Source organism: Mytilus edulis, chromosome 9, assembly GCF_963676685.1.
Source record: "Mytilus edulis chromosome 9, xbMytEdul2.2, whole genome shotgun sequence".
In the NCBI taxonomy this organism is placed as follows: domain Eukaryota; kingdom Metazoa; phylum Mollusca; class Bivalvia; order Mytilida; family Mytilidae; genus Mytilus; species Mytilus edulis.
The window spans coordinates 17,559,976-17,578,428 of NC_092352.1; the positions used below are offsets into that span (position 1 = coordinate 17,559,976).

The 18,453-nt window shown below is 32.9% G+C and overlaps 1 protein-coding gene across 1 annotated transcript; it reads left to right on the forward strand.

Annotated features, from left to right (window-relative positions):
- Positions 1-4,810: 4,810 nt before the first annotated feature.
- On the forward strand, positions 4,811-13,535 carry LOC139487724 (putative chitinase 1). Its single transcript, XM_071272758.1, has 9 exons — positions 4,811-4,943; positions 7,144-7,247; positions 7,416-7,599; positions 8,142-8,394; positions 9,122-9,246; positions 10,202-10,313; positions 11,498-11,668; positions 12,526-12,642; positions 13,149-13,535. The coding sequence occupies exons 2-9, from the start codon at positions 7,187-7,189 to the stop codon at positions 13,440-13,442; spliced, it is 1,317 nt and encodes a 438-aa protein (XP_071128859.1). The 5' UTR covers positions 4,811-4,943; positions 7,144-7,186; the 3' UTR covers positions 13,443-13,535.
- Positions 13,536-18,453: the final 4,918 nt, after the last annotated feature.

Consider the following 18,453-nt stretch of genomic DNA (forward strand, 5'->3'; position numbering starts at 1 on the left):
TTATAATTGCTGTCCCCTACGAATGGATTGTTGTCGTTTTCTCCGACTCAGACTGGTAGAGGAAATTCCAGTCTGTTGAGCTAAGTTCAGAGTATAAGATCAAATCAATTGACCTGGTATATGGCTATCGCAATTTTTCGGGCTACCATTCCTTCCCCCAGATGAAACCGAGAACTGCTTCACGTTTGATATTATGTCTGATGCTCGTTCTGATGACAAATGGCATGCATTCTTAGACTATGTAAAGTACTTATATAAATGTTATGCACAACTTTATTATCCACCTTATTTCTGGGTAGCTGCACCTGTCGAAAAATGTCAGTAAGAGGACGAATAACAGTCCATAATCATTTAATTCGCATCACAATAAACGGTTCTATCTGCACTATCCTAGCATACATTTTATGGGTGCCATCAAGAAAATCCTTGCCGTTCCTTATGTCAAAATAAGATCTCTTATAATGCCCTCCGCTGTTCGCAACAAGTATAGAATTGATCAAATTACAAAGAAAGAATACATCAGATGTGAAGTATATAAATACGCAGCATGGAAACGTTTATAATTAATTGTATTCTGTTATTATGCCCCACCTACGATAGTAGAGGGGCATTATGTTTTCTGGTCTGTACGTCCGTTCGTCCGTCCGTCCGTTCGTCCCGCTTCAGGTTAAAGTTTTTGGTCAAGGTAGTTTTTGATGAAGTTGAAGTCCAATCAACTGGAAACTTATTACACATGTTCCTTATAATATGATCTTTCTAATTTTAATGCCAAATTAGAGTTTTTACCCCAATTTCAAGGTCCACTGAACATAGAAAATCATAGTGCGAGTGGGGCATTCGTGTACTGTGGACACATGCTTGTTTTTATGAATATTACTGCGTTACAACTGGCTAACGGAAGAGGTTTATAATGATAAATAATTTGAACATTCATCTGTACTCTACCTGAACACTATCGGCGCAATTGAAATAAATAATCGGCGAAAAGAGTGAAAGAAAAATCAACGCAAATGCAAAACGCCGCAATCAAAAATATGCTCTAATCTTAATCAGTATGAAAGTAAACAGATATAACAATAAAGAAAAACAAAAAGGCATATAAACAAAGCACAGTATCAAAAACGTAAGACAAGAATAACAAAAAAAAAATCCATGGCACCTTAACACAATTAAGTACCGAGCCACGTCAAATGGATATTACTAAAATTAGACTAAACAGTAAATATAATGATTTACATAGACAAATAAAAGAATAATGTAACTCGTTATTAAGATGATAAACAATGTCAGTACCTAGAATCTATACTTCAAGACCATCGTGTATTACTTGTGAAGTTGATACGGAATATTTATCAACAACGTCTTGGTATCTTCCGATGAACTTTTTAAGAATCATTTAGAAATTTACAGTAAGGGTTTTAACCCATTCTGTCTACCGATTGACACTGAAACTTTCTTGAAAATGTGAGAAAGGCAACTTAAAGTTATGTTTCTATGTTAAAGAAAGATACAAAAGATGTACATTTGCAAAACATAATGTTCTTTCCATGCTTCAACTATATTTTGTTATAAAAAAAACCCGTTTGCAGAATGTTGTTTTATAGATTGATAATATTTTATGATTGTGTACTGAAAGCATTATAATACCCTGGTTTTTTTTTATAATTTACATTAAAATAGAAAATTATCTACTAAAGATCAACTTTCAACATTCATATTTCCTATTTTTGCAACAGAACATTTCCTTTTCTACCTTTAACCGTCCTTAAATCCAGAAATATTTTAATTTACAAATTTGGATTAGAAACAATTTTAACTGTGTGTTTGTGACTTTGTCAACCAAATGGTTCCTTCTTGTTTCGCGTTCAATGTTGCCATTCAGGCGCGGATCCAGAGGGGGGGATTCCGGGGGTTGGAACCCCCCCTTTTTTTGGGACGATCAATGTATTTGAATTGGGACATGTAGTTGGAACCCCCTGATTTGTCCTGGGTTAGGAACCCCCCCTTTTTGAAATGGCTGGATCCGCCCCTGCCATTCTTTATCTTTCAATAGATGAATACATGCATAACTCATCACCAGCTAAGGAGTTTAATTGGAGGTCACATGCATACGGATTAAATTATGTCGAATTATTTACTTGCAAGTAAATAATTCCCGGTGACAGGTAAAAAGTGGCCATGAGAACAAAAGATACTCATCACAACTTTGAAATACTATATCATAAAAGTCTAAGATAATATACTCAACTGAATTAAACTTATGACATTGAAGCGACTGTATCAGAAATCACAGAAAATTTTGAAGAAATAAGATAATATATATTAGATACTACTACGATGGTGTGTATCTAATTTTCATCGAAATATAATGGTCAATGCAGCATGCACTATGATAGTATTCAATAATTTAGGAAAAACGGAAAAAAGGGGGGGGGATAGGGGCTTTTAACGATTTGATCATATGTTATTGAAAGCGTGATTAATGAAGGGTATCCAATTTCATTTAACAACATCTTGATGTAAATTATAATTGAAATGTGTATGTTTCGTATAGAAAAATCTTTAAGACACGGTGTACATGCAAAATATTTGGTATGGTTTTTTAACAAATAATTTGTTTGAATTCTATAATTCGTAGACCTGTGAAAAATAATTTGTTTGAATTCTATAATTCGTAGACCTGTGAAAAATAATTTGTTTGAATTCTATAATTCGTAGACCTTTGTTTGAAATGGCCATTTATCTATTGAAATATTGACGACTTTCGGATTTGGTTTCTAAGCAATGACGTTTACTCCGTATCTACATTCAAATAAACAGTTTGGTATCTTGTATTTTGGTTTTATATCTATATATATTTATTTATTTTGTAAAGAGCTAGAAAAAAAAACCAAAAAAACCCTCATAAATGATACTACCCAACACCCACACATATTCCATTGTCCAATTGATCAAATTGGGCATGTGAACGTGAAGCGGTCTAAATAGTAATTCGTGAAATTTACAAAGGTACATTAAAACTGTATGCATGTAAACTTAGTATACTAAGCAATTCATTAATATTGTAATAATTACTATAAATTATCTATGATTTGACAGTTGGTGTAACTACATGTATTACATATGTTCCATTATAAATCATCTATAAGTATTACCAAGTCTTTCACGGTTTGACATCGTTTTCTCGTCTGAAATAACATCTTCTGTACTTGAAGAAACGTAGTCAAATTCAGAAATTCTGAACTGAGATGTCAGGTGGAAATGCTCCAGATGTATTCAGCTACCCCTATGGTGTAAATGAAATAAAAGCAGGCAAAGTGATTAAATAAATACCCCAAAACGATACGAATACGATACGATAATTTTAACTGAAGTCCAAATAAATATAAAAAATATAAAATGATCATAAAATAGCCTTTCAATTCAGTCATTGTCATAGAAATTGTTTGGACTGGTTTAAGTTTAAACATATGTTATTGTTCAAAAAAGGACAAATTTGACTGGTATCGTGAAAATAATTATATAAATTGATAATCATATATATTGCATGTTCGTAACGTAAGTGCGTCACTGTTTGTGATGTCCTGCGGTGTCTGTCGTTTATGGAAGATGTTCGCTATTGTTCTACGGTTTGCCGACTATTATATTATTTGTTTTGTGTGTTTCTCTATGATGAGTGTGCTTGTGTGTTTGTACTGCATTTCTGTCACTTAGTGTTGACATTTTAGTGAAATGTTTTTTAACATTGTCATATAAGCGGGAGGTATGGTTAGCCATAAAACCAGGTTCAACCCTCTATTTTTTCTTTAAATGTCCTGTACCAAGTAAGGAGTATGGCGCTTATAATCAATTAGTTCTTTTATATGTATGTTGGCGTTTGATTTTATTGCGTTCCTGCTGTTCCTATGTTTTCCTCTTATAGTCGATGTGTTTCCCTCGCTTTTAGTTTGTAACCCAGATTTGTTATATCTCAATCGATTTATGAGTTTTGAACAGCGGTATACTACTGTTGCCTTTATTTGCTACGTTTTGATAGGATCATACCAATGAGATGCAAATTTATATTCATTCTCAATCTAAAGCTCATCCATACATAAACTCAATGGGGAACTAGGGTATAGAAATGTTATCACCACAGTCCTCTTCTTACCGTAAGTAAAACCCTTGCCAAAGTGGGACGTCTGTTTGGCTGCATGGGATGAATAATTTTGCATCCACATCCGATCAGAATACTGAAGTTAAATCTTCTAGTCGATAAAATGTGTCTTCGCGATTCAGAACTCATGCAACAACTATTTTAGGGGTCCGTATGTGGTCTCCGTTTCTAGGTAGAATTGCTGTCTCTATCCATCATTCCCTCTTTATCCAGTGTCGGCCCAAATGGCATGCCTGTCATCCCTATCAATTATTATAGCAGAAACCAGCTATTGTTTTATTGATAAATTGGTCTCCTCTATAACATGCATGTAATATATGTTACTATGAGTTGCCGTTTTTCACACTCAAAATCGTGCAGTAATATTTAAATTACCCATTTTGCACGCAATGCTCTTTACTGTCTTGACTGTCTGTCAACTGTCAATATTTATTTAATCGGTGGTAGCACAATAAATCTTAAGATATATCACCCGCTATAATTAGTTAATTAACATCAAATATAAAACGTATGTAGAAAACCGGAAGCCGTAATATAATGTGTAAGAAATATGTTGACCACACAATTAGTTCATTGTCAAATTTGCATACTTTTTTCAATATAATTCAACAACTTTTGTAAAAAAATATTAATTATAATAATTAAGAATTTATGAATTGATCAAGCAGTTAGATTTACACGGTCAATCATGTAGTAACATCATTTACATGTGAAAAATGAGGATTTCTTTGTTGACAATCGAACAATAAATTTTGACTAAAATATTTATTGGTAATCAACATATTAGGTAAGACTTATCGTTTTATATATCTCAACATTATTTATTCCGTAAATGATTTAATTTCTGTTCCTTTTTTATATAACTATACTGTAATTTCTAAGTCTATTGATTGTCAATGCAAGAAATAGTTAAAATAAAAGAACATTAAATTAAATTATTATTGTCGGAATTTTCAATATTCTATTTCATCGGAATGTAAATCATGAAAAAATGGATAACAAAAGTTTTTATTTGACCTATATATTGTCCGGGAAACTGTGATGTGAATACATTTTTCATTTGGTTTCTGTTAGAGAGTTGTCTCACTGGCAATCATACAATATCTTCTTTTTTTATTTCACGTTCGGTAAAATAATAAACTCATACGTTTACTTTTCTTTATTGGCTAGAGGTATAGGGGGAGGGTTGAGATCTCACAAACATGTTTAACCCCGCCGCATTTTTGTGCCTGTCCCAAGTCAGGAGCCTCTGGCCTTTGTTAGTCTTGTATTATTTTAACTTTTAGTTTCTTGTGTACAATTTGGAGTTTAGTATGGTGTTCATTATCACTGAACCAGTATATATTTGTTTAGGGGCCAGCTGAAGGACGCCTCTGGGTGCGAAAATTTCTCGTTGCATTGAAGACCTGTTGGTGACCTTCTGCTGTTGTCTGCTCTATGGTCGGGTTGTTGTCTCTTTGACACATTCCCCATTTCCATTCTCAATTTTATCATAATAGATACCAGGATTAGAATTTTGTACGCCCGACGCGCGTGTTGTCAACAAAAGACGGCGGTTGTTGCTATATACCCCGAGGGTATTGCCAGCCTAGTAGTCAGCAATTGCTGACATGAATTATCTTTGATATGGTCATATTTATAAATTAACTGTTTACAAAACTTTGATTGTTTTAAACTACTTTTTTAAAATAAGACTTTTCTACCTCAGGAATAGATTACCTTAGTTGTATTTGGCAGACTTTTATGAATTTTGATCCTTTATGCTCTTCAACTTCGTACTTTATTTCGCCTTTTTAACATTTTTGGAGTCGAGCGTCACTGATGAGTCTTTTTTTAGACGAAACGCATAAATACAAAATTTAATACTGGTATCTTTGATGAGTTTATTTACTTCAGAAACTATTGACCCTTCTGGGATACTTCAGTTCAACTTCAGTTTTTGTGTTATTTTGTAGACTCGTTATCTTATCGTCAAATTTCATTTTGGCATTAAGTTGGGTTTTTTTTCGACTTATAATAGGGGATTGCCCAAGTGTGCAATTCTCCCTTTCGTACTAAATGATAATCCTGGTACCTTTGATAACTATCTTTATTATATTTTCGATTGTAGAAACAAAACTATTTCAGCATTGGCATATCTCATTGAGAGATTATTCGACATTGTACCTTTATAAGTCAGTGGGCATTCAATTTGATCTCTTTGCATAGTTTGCTTGTCAAAGTATTGCCATTTTGATTTCGACATTTGTATTTTACTACCAAAAAAACATACAGACGAGACATCTCTGGATTGACAGGTGATTACATATGTCGAGAGACATCCTTATGTACAACGCAACTTGGAATACTCAAAGGATTTTAACCAAACCTACTGATTCGTGATTCCTTCCGATTATTACAAAGACAAATGTTTCTATTCAGAGTGTCGATATTTCCGATTTTATTTTAATTTTCGAAATTTCGACATCAATTTGTAATGATTTTGCACTGATTTGACATGTATTTTGTAAGTATTTGCACTCATTAGAAGAATTTTGATCCAATAATGTTCTAGCCAATAAAAGAATTTATTTTTCTCGATTTGTAGTTTATAAAATGATATGCGTAAAAGTTGTTTTTAATCACTGGCAATACATTGTAACATCACTAATCGTCGAACGTTTAACACACATAGCAGTCCACACATACAAACAACTACCTTAAAGCAGTTTCAATATATAGTATATACCAAAAATAAGACCCTTGAGAAATAAATTTTAAAATATTAATCACCTGCATGCGTATTGAAACTCTTATATCAAGACATTTTCAGAGTTTTTTAATACTGCAATTCACTTAAAGCTTAGTCTACCCTTGCCAACCAACTTATAAGTGTGTGTCGATTAACTGTTTGTCTTTCTTTGGGTGGAGAGAAATTAATTAATATTTTCCAGTGAATTTTGTTGAAAATAAATTGCTATTATACATGTACTCTATAATCATTTTAGGGGACATAAAGAGGTAACAACGACACACGTACAAGTCTTTCAGATGGAACTTCAGAGGCAGCTTTCAATTCTCTGCCACATATGTTTGGCAGCATTAATCAAAGGTAAAACATTTCACATTTAGGAATATTTCTGAAATTAAATTCTAAGTAACACTCACATATTGATCCAGCTTCATTAAGTATCACATGACCATACATACCACACAAAGACACGTGCGCTCGCATTAAAATGAAAATATATTTTTTAATTCGTCTTTTTTTTTATCTTAGGTTACGATATCCGAAGAGTATGTTATTTCAGCGGTAGCTCTATTTACAGAGATGGTCTTGAATTTTCATTGAAACCATCAGATATAGACCCTTTTCTATGTACACATCTTATCTATGCATCAGCAGCCTTAAACGATGACGGTTCCGCTGTAAAACTGCCAGATGGTTATGATGATTTTCAACAGTAAGTTTTTAACAGTTTTTAAAATGCATGGCATTTAGCTCAGTCAAATTTAAGTGTAGATCAATACAGCAGTTGACTCTTATACTGAACCTGTAAATTGTCAGTTTTCGGCAAAATCACAACATTCAACACGAAGCATCGTTCAACTAATGAAATACGTATGCTATGAACTTTGAGAGTCCGACAAAATGAGACTGTCATCCTTAACACGTCTGCAAAACAAATATGTTAAAAGTCAATTTATCATAACATCACCTGTTTGGTGGGGTTCAACCGTTGTTGTCTTTATGAAGCTTCCTCGTTTCCATGCATTTACTATTTTATTCGTTACCAAACATGGATTTGGTCGATATGTAACACCTTTTAGATATGCTGAAAACAAAGTGAGATACTTTTGAATATCTCAAAGTTTCAGGAAATAATGACCATTTCAGATCAGAGCACATGATATTCAGGGGGAAGGGAGTTCGTTGAGCCTTTAAATGCATATAAAGAACACTTAACTGACTTTCTTTAATTCAAATTTCTTGGTTAATTTATAGATATAGAGATTTAACCAATCTAATGAACATAAACGAAGACTTGGTTGTTATGTTATCTGTTGGTGGATGGGATCTTGGTAGTCTGAGTTGGAGTAAATTAGTATCCTCTCGTACAAACATGGAATTATTTGCCTTGGAAGTTATTCGTTATCTACGCATGCATAATTTTGACGGTTTGGACGTTGACTGGGAATATCCAGCCACTAGAGGGAGCCCACCTGGAGATAAACACAACTTTGCCGAATTATTAGAAGTAATTGTCTAGGAAATAAGTAAAATAACAAAAATACCGAACACTAAGGAAAATTTAAAACGAAAAGTCCCTATGCAAATGGCAAAATCAAAAGCTACAAACACATCAAACGAGTGGAAAACAACTGTCATATTTCTGACTTGGTACAGACATTACACATAATGTAAAACATGGTTGATTAAACCTGATTTGTTTTATCTATCTTAAAGTATGCACATCTAAGGCGAAGTAAACGTAATTGGGATTTGTATTTTACTGATAAACCACTAGGCTACATCTGCATATGTAAAAAAAAATGAAATGTAGAAAATATTTGGACCATGGGTAGTGGCGATGATTAAAATAAAAAAAGACTTAACTATCATCTATATTTTTTTGATGAAACGAGGTAAATTTATAATAAGATAAAAGGTTCAAGGTAAGTAGAATATTCGTTGGAAATGTGTGCAGGTATTCATTTTAGAACAAAAAGTGCATTAAATTTTTCCCGCCAATTTCTAACTCTCCTGGCATATGTGATATGTTTTACTATGTAAAGTCCATTCACAACATCAACAAGTATATACCTTGTAACTTTTATTCAGGGGAAATCAAAAACATCTATGTAATATGAACAACTTATTATAATCTGGGATAATATAAGTATAATTCCAGTTATAATTGAGCAGAAATTTTCAAGTATTATAAATATTTCAAAGTATTAGGATTTCTACTTCTATTGGTTTAGGTATTACAACATTATTTTGAGATCGAAGAAGAACCTGACAATAAAGAAACCCTTGTTTTATCAGTTTGTGTCGACCCTACTCAACAGATGATTGATAAATCTTATGATCTAAAAAGAATATCAAGGTTTGTACACAGACAAATTGTATGTTAGTATAGAACATTAAGGGTTATACCAAATATTTAAATGCTCTTCTACAAATTTTGTTTGTCTTGTCCGCACTTATGCTAATGTTGTCTGTATTGACTTCATTGCCATTTCGATTTTAAGGCTTCATTTATTGCGACATTGATTAAATAGTTTACATTTATGGAATTATTCTATTGAAAATTTTAACTTTATTTTCTTTCTCATCTCGCTCAGTAGGTCATCCCACAGACATTAAAACTATTCATCTCACCTTGTGTTCAGTGTTATATTTGTACAATTCATTTTCGATGATCAAGCAATTTGTGACAATAGTTTGTCCAGAAATATATATATAGTGTTTGTTTCAAACCACCAGGTTCAAACGGGTTTTTGGGATAGAAAATAAATGGTTTGCGAATTTTACGTTAGGACAAGACAAGAGACACTCAACAATCCACATTTAGAGAATAAATATTCACCTGGTAAAAATCGTCAATGAATCTTACCATTCTCTACACAGAGCGTGTCACTATTTGAGCTAGAACTATTATATAAATTTTTTTTTTTTTTTGCCATGTTGTCTGTTCCATTTATGATTTTATTCACCTATTGTTATTGTCACCCTTTATTGAACAAATCTAGATTTTACGATATACTTTATCGACAGTTTTAAACGGCTAGTTGGTATGCTAATAATTAACAGTTATGCTTCTCTTCTGTTCACCGTATTTCTATTTTTCTCTCTTTTTAAAAAAGTTTTACTCATTCTAACGAAAAAAGAGAGTACAATAATGATTAAACCGTTGGTACAGTTATGACATTATGACCTAGTTTTATATGAGACTTATAGAATCTCATCACTGGCTCTTCAAATCAAACATTTTAATGTCAAATGAGGAGAACAACTTCATTTCATTCTCCCATTCGATAATTTTCATTCTGTGTTTGTAGAGTAGTAGATTTCATAAATCTGAAACTGTATGACTTGTATGGACATTGGGACGATCCAATGAGAATATATCCACATAGTGCACTGACTGGAGAAAATAACGAGAAAAATGCAGTAAGTTTATACATGATTGTGTCTTATTTTCGATACTGGTACGAAGAGACGAATATTGTTTGATTGACATTTTCTTGTATATAATTTAAGGTATCATCTAAAATTAAGGGATATTTCCTCTTGTATAGGTCTGATTCTTTGTCTGAATTTGGATAATATTTTGATACTCTTTTCATATTTATTCGATATCTAAATTTTTAAATATTGCGGCCTCGAGAATCCCTGGAGAGCCAATTGATTTGTCGAAATGTGCATCTGGTGCAGTAAAAAGGCTACCGTTAATGTTATCACTAAAGGTATAGATATTTTGGTTTGTTCTATTTCTTTTTTGATCTTTTATTGTGATAGCAGAAGAAAAATATTTAAAAAAATGTAATATTTACATTTTAACAAAAAATTTAGTTGAAGTGAAAAAGCATAAACAACAAACTCCACGCACTTAAATGGATTACATATTGTATTCCTAAACAAACATTTAATTAAAAGAAAAACTCACTATACTTTTGGAGTGGATATTTATTTTCCCGAGGGTATCACAAGCCCAGTAGTCAGCACTTCTGTGTTGACTTGAGTTATCATTGATGTGTTCATAATTATAAATTAACTGTTAACAAAACTTGGAATTTTTTAAAAACTAAGGCTTTTCTACCTCAGGAATAGATTACCTTAGCTGTATTTGGTAAAACTTTTAGGAATTTTTGGTCCTCAATGCTCTCCAACTTCGTACTTTTAAACGTTTTTTGATTCGAGCGTCACTGATGAGTCTTTTGTAGACGAAACGCGCGTCTGGCGTAAATATAAAATTTTAATCCTGGTATCTATGATGAGTTTATTTCCTACTCAGCTATAAAACACATGTATACCAAAGAAGGGCGTCCATTTGCTATGCGTGATATATAGATACACAGACACGTCCGATCTGAATGAAAACATTTATAGTTCTGTTCTTGTACTATGAACAACGAAATTATTTTGTTTGTAAAAAATATTTTCATACTCAAATACTGTATATCTTTCAAAAAAAAATTAATCAGTAACATTGAAAGCTTATGAAAATAGTTTTTGATAGTTGCTTACATCCACTTTATTTTTTAACTTTGCTGGATACTTGTTTCATTGGCAATCATAACCTATTTGTATATTGTAACAAATATTAATAATTTTAATGGTTTATTAATTTTCAGAATTCTTTATTAAACAACTGGATCTCACAGGGTGTACCTAAGCATAAAATCGTTCTTGGAATACCATTTTTTGGAAGGTCTTTCAGATTACAGAACAGCAACTTGTCTGCTCCAGGATCATTAGGTATCGGTCCTGGTTCTGACAATGGAGATGGATATCCAGTTAAAAATGTAAATATAAAACTCTAATCAACATTCATAAAGAGTATCTTAATTTTGATAGAAAAATACAAATAATCTTTTTATATTGCAAATCCTATTTTCGAAAGTCTTATTTTGTTTCGTCCCCGAGGGTATCACCAGCCCAGTAGTTAGCACTGCGGTGTTGATATGAATATAAATTATGTGGTCATTTTTTATAAATTTCCTGTTTACAAAACTTTGAATTTATCGAAAAACTAAGGATTTTCTTATCCCAGGAATAGATTACCTTAGCCGTATTTGATACAACTTTTTGGAATTTTGGATCCTCGATGCTTTTCAACTTCGTACTTGTTTGGCTTGATAAATATTTTGATATGAGCGTCACTGATGAGTCTTATGTACATGACACGCGCGTCTGGTGTACTAAATTATAATCCTGGTACCTTTGATAACTATGTGTTGTTCTTTTTAAAACATTGTATATTTTCTTCTTTTTTTGAGAGAGAGAGAGAGACAGTATTCAACCAACATGTGGTGACCTTAGTAAGCCATTTGTAGTAAAGCGAGCACATTTTCACGAGTTGCTTTTTAAGTCATCGGCCGCCTTTATTTTTTGTTCAATCTTATGTTGGTTGTTGCACTATTCAATGTTTGTTTGTTATTGTATGTTTAATATTATTAAATATCAAGAATACAATTATCGCCAGAGCAGAACAGATAAAATCAAAACAAAAATTCAAACAAATGCATACACAACACACATGTTGTTATGGGTCAATGTCTCCGAACAGGAACAATACTTGTATATGCTCTCAGTTGACCTATAGCCTCATACCACATCTTTATTGTATATGCATATAACAGAATGTTTCTATTCTTATCAGCTCTGTCATCTTATAAAACATGGTGGATTGTCAGAACGAATGTATGCACGTGTACCATTCGTAGTGCATGAAGATGAATGGATAAGTTATGATAATCCTTCCAGTGTTCAAGAAAAGGTAATATTTCTCAAGAAATCATATTATGGATGCTTTATTCGGGGCAATAGGACAAAATGGTAAAATTTCATTGCGTGTACAACACATGTTGCATGATCATCACCGGGTACGTTTTAAAAAAATGCGGACACCCGAGAAAATTCAAAACTAATATAAGTCGAGAGAAACAGAAAATAATGAAGCAACTAGGGGAAAAAACTCAAATCCTTGAAAGACATAGAACAACCGAATTCAACCAAACATGTGGACATGTAAAAGATCTAACAAATCAGACATGCAAACATATAACAAAACCTAATGCCTAGACATGTTATGCACTAAAATTGAGAGAAATGTTAGGGGTACCATCTGCATGCTTGTGTTAAATCGTTTCCTGCTCCTTAGTCAGCATAAAAAAGTTTAAAAAAAGATTTGGGTAAACATCAATTAGACAGTAAGATTCGCTTCTCTCAATATGTAATCCTTGCATATATACCAATATCACACCATAGAAAATGTATTTGCAGGCTGAGTTAGTGATTAGTAATAGACTGGGAGGTGCATTTGTGTGGACTTTAGATATGGACGATTTTAATGGTGCATGTGGGACTAAGTATCCTATGATGTTTGCTGTCATTCATGGTCTACGGGAATATGATGAGTATATAACTGACAAACAAGAGGCTATGTTATTTATGGCAGAACAAAAGAGGCTTGGAAAGGAGAGGTTGTCAAATGTTGCATTAGAGAAAAGGAAAGCAGGACATATGTTAGATCAATTGAACGTTCCTCAAAAATCAGAATCAACATTTTTTTGGTAGTAGAAAAAGGACAAAAAAAAAGTCTCAGATCCGTTTTATACTTGTTTTGTTTTATATTATACACTACAATTGATTAAACCTTCCTTTGATATATATATCTGTATTGCTTATTTTTTACCTTTTTACTTGACGTAAAAACAAAAACAAAGAGGCAATTATGGGTTGGAGACTGTCGGAACTCAACTATAAGATATTGTAATAAAACAATGCTATTTGCGATTATTATAGTAAGACATCCGTCTATGAAAGCACGAAGAAAATACTTTATCTTATTTTTTTTAACAGTGAATTATTATTTCTATGCGAACCACCCTGCTTCATTTGCGTAATTCTGATATCTAGAAAATACTTCATATATGAGCTTTATAAGAAGAATGATTGGCATTTAACTTTACGTTTCACTGTGTAGATGATGACATCTCACAATAGAGAAATCATTCCAAGTTTAGTGGCTATTTTCATAAATTGAACTTGATATAAAGGATATCATATATATGTTTAAACCTGCTTCGTATCGCGAAGGACATCTGGGAAAGATAGGTGAGAGATACCAAATAAACGTTCAAACTCAAATGTTTAAATTAATCTGACAAAGCTATGACAAAAAACGAGCAAAAAAAAAAACCCCCAACGAAAAGACAATCAGTACACAAAACACAACAAAGTAAACTTAAGACAGAGCCAACATGAACCCCACGTATTGCAATGAGGGTTGATTGAAAACATTCAAACAACGTTTGAATATAGGGTATATATCTCCCAGATGCTAAAATATTCCAATATTCCTAGCGTATCATATCCAGATTTTTGAAAGAAGGTTGCTGCTTACAATATGGTAAAGTAGATTTGAATCCTTCGAACGTCTACGGACGCCATCATGATTCGGTTGGTCGTTACGGAAAATCAGTGCCACAGATCCTCTGCGATTGTAACATAACCGAATGTCACTTATCATCAAATGTTTACTTGCCATAAACAACACGACGGGTGCAACTATAGTGGAACTGGGTCTGCTTACCAATAAGGATCACTTGAAATCACCTTCGGTTTTATGTGAGGTTGTTGCCGCACAGTTCTCAATTTTCTGTGTAGTGTTTTGGTCTGTTAATTGTCCTTTTGTAATTGTTTTTGTATGTTCTTTCTTCGATTAAGATATTGATTGTCCTATAATTATTGTCTGCCACTTTTAGTTTAAATTTCAATACAAACTTTGAATACAACTGAGGAGATTTATTATGGAAGAATGTATCCAACTACAGACATTTAGTTTAATAACCCGAGGGTATCACCAGCCCAGTAGTCAGCACAAAAGTGCTGACATGAGTTATCATTGATTTGGTCATATTTATAAATTAACTGTTTACAATACTTTTGAATTTTTGAAATACTAAGGCTTTTCTATCTCAGGAATAGATTACCTTAGCTGTATATGGCAAAACTTTTAGTAATTTTGCTCATCAATGCTCTTCAACTTCGTACTTTATTTGGCTCTTTTTAACTTTTTGGGATTTGGGCGTCACTGATGAGTTTTTTGTAGACGAAAAGAGAATCTGGCGATTATACAAAATTTAATCCTGGCATCTATAATGGGTTTATTTACAACCACTGGGTCGATGCCACTGCTGGTGGAGATTCAATTCACCGAGGTTATCACCAGCCTAGTAGTCAGCACTTATGTGCTTATGTGCTGACATGAATTATCATTGATATGGTCATATTTATAAATTAACTGTTTACAAAATTTTTGAATTTTTGAAATACTAACTTGAAGGCTTTTCTACCTCAGGAATAGATTACCTTAGTTGTATTTGGCAAAACTTTTAGGAATTTTGGCGTCTGGTGTATATACAAAATTTAATCCTGCATGGTATCTATGATGAGTATAAGTTTAACCTGCAACAGATTAGATGTGTCTGTCCCAAGTCATGGAGTCATAGAGTATTTGATGTTGCTTGTAGACCTTTGATTTGTTTTGTTGAATTTAAACATATTTTAAAGACTCGATTAAGAACTTGACAAAAAATGAATATACACCTGCTTATTGTTGACGACTGCATGCCATTAAGTCTCCCAAACAAAGTTTGGAGACTTATTGTTTTTGCTCAGTTCTTATTATTTTTGTTATTCTTCTTCTTCTTCCTCTTCTTCCGCCACTTTAAAAATGAACTTGTCCGCAGCGTTTCTCCAAAACCGCTTGTCAGATTTACTTAGGGTTTCATAGAATGTTAGACTAATATGTCTAGGTGAGCCATCAATCTTTTGTTTGTATATAGGGGTCTATTAAGGGGTACTAGTATTTTGGGGGGGCAGAAAGAAGGGAGGGGTTTACTATAGAATCCTATGGGATTTTATTTTCTAAAATTTTCAAATGAATATAACTTGAAAATTGTAAGTGATAGACACACGCAGTCTTCAGAAATGATCAAAGGACAATAAAACAAATCATATGGGGGTCATCACCAACCCCTTCAATTTGAGAATATGCTATTATCTTGTAAACAGGTAAACAGTCCAGATCCCAACCCCTAAACCATATATATTCTTGTAGGGGACAATAAAACAAAACAAATGAAATATAAGGGAAGACCCTGGGGGTTACCCCCACTTCGTTCATTTTGAGAATGTGCTATTAACTTGTCAACGGTCCAGATCCCCACCCCTAAACCATATATATTATTGTAGGGGACAATAAAACGAATGAAATGAAATAAAAGGGAAGTCCCAGGGGGTCGCCCCAATCCCTCTTGTTTGAAAACTTCCCGGCCTACAATCTTATTTATAAAAAATGTAAAATCACAAAATTACTGAACTCCGAGGTAAATTCAAAAAGGAAAGTCTAATCAAATGGCAAAAGCTAAAACACATCAAATGAATGGATAACAACTGTAATATTCCTGAATTGGTAAAGGCATTTTCTTATGTAGAAAATGGTGAATTAATCCTGTTTTATAGCTAGCTAAGCCTCTCACTTGTATGACAGTCACATCAAATTCCATTATATTGACAACGATGTGTGAACATAAATAGGGGTACAGCAGTGTTCCCACTTTTAATAAATTTGTTATAATCTTAATCACTATAAAAACAAACAAATATGTAACATAGGAGCACAAAAAAGGCATATAGACCAAGCCTATTAGCAAAAATCAAAGACAAGAATATAAAATTTTACCATGACACAATTACACAATGATGGGATGTATAAGTATAGAGCCACTTCATCTTCATATGAATCAAAGAAACACAAAAGAGCATATAGACAAAGCACATTAGCAAAAATGAAAGACATAAATACAAAAATGCTGATAGAACGGGATGTATAGGTACAGAGTCACGTCAAATGGATATTACCAAAAACCGAATGAACAGTAAAAGTAATAATCATGTGGACAATTAAATTCAAGAATACTATAAAACGATATGAAAATGATAAACACAGATTTTCCCTATTTATTTAAATAGTCCATTGAAAAAACATTATTGCAAATTTTTTTGCTGCAACTCTTATTAAGCTTTTTTTTTTGTAATGAAAAAGTTGAATTAAGGTATAAAATTGCTAGATATGTGATGATTAACGTCTATGTTAGTTTCGGTAACACAGTTTGTTTCCTGGTTTTATGTATCATATGGGTACCAATAAGGCTCCGCAGACTTTTTTTTCTGTACCGTTACGAATCACAGCGTTTAGACAAACTCAGGAAAGATACGTCTTATTTTATTTAATTGATAAATTCTACAACACATATCGTTGCAATGATGACATTTTTGTTAGATAACCAATAATTTTCTGAACATAATGCCGAAATTTTACCAAGGGAACTCACTTATAACAATGATATAAACAGCAATAACTGCCCTTGCCTAGAATAAATATTTCAATTCACACTGAAAACTCGATACTTACAATACGACAAAAAGGACCGATTTTCGTTCCCTATTGGTAATTTTCCATTTTTGGACGGTGACATTTCTTTGACCCGATATTACGGTATCTATAATATATATCCTAACTCATTCGCTATTGCTGTGTCTGAAGTGTTGTGTATACTTCATTAAACGTAATCTATGCGTCACTGATAAATAATTAATTGAGGAATTTCGTTTCCACAAATTTACGTAAAACTTTCACTAAATCCATTGGATGTGTACCGATTGACAGTTTGTCTTGGATACATAATTTGTTTATTAGTGATTATTTGAACTAGCTTCCAATAACTACAAGTACTCTCAGATCGGTACTTTGTGTCCTTAGTGGTTCTTTTAGTTGTTTTTGTGGTTTGTATCGATTAGATGAGCCAATATAAAAAAGAAGATGTGGTATGATTGCCAATGAGACAACTGTCCACAAGAGACCAAATGACACATACATTAACAACTATAGGTCACCGTACGGCCTTCAACAATGAGTAAAGCCCATACCGCATAGTCAGCTTTTAATTGCCCCGTTATGAAAATATAAAACAATTCAAACGAGAAAACTAACGGCCTTATTTATATAAAAAAAAATGAACAAAAAACAAATATGTAACACATAAGCAAAAGACTATCACTAAATTACAGGCTCCTGAAGCCCATTTCAACTGATTCTGTACTTTATTTTCGTGTCGTGCTGTTACACACTGTCTCAGATTAAGGGAGGTTGGGCACCTGCAAACATGTTTATACTCTTCAATTTTCTTATTACGCCGTTGGCTTTTTTTTTAATTGTTTTACATTTGTAATTTCATATTTTTTTTATAGTTTGTTATCTGGTATGTGTTTTTCTCATTGTTAAGACCGTACAAAGCCGGACCTTTAAGTGCCAACGATTAAAACATGTACGTCAATTTGGTTGCTAGTGGAATGTTGTCTCATTGGCAATCATACCACATCTCGGTTTTTTTTATCTTGTTCACGTCTTGGCTTATTTATTAGCATACATCATTTGCACTTTTTCTTCTTATTTTTTTCTTTCTCCCTTCATCATGTCCTCCTTCTCATAATTCTACATCGACAGTAAACCATCTGCGTA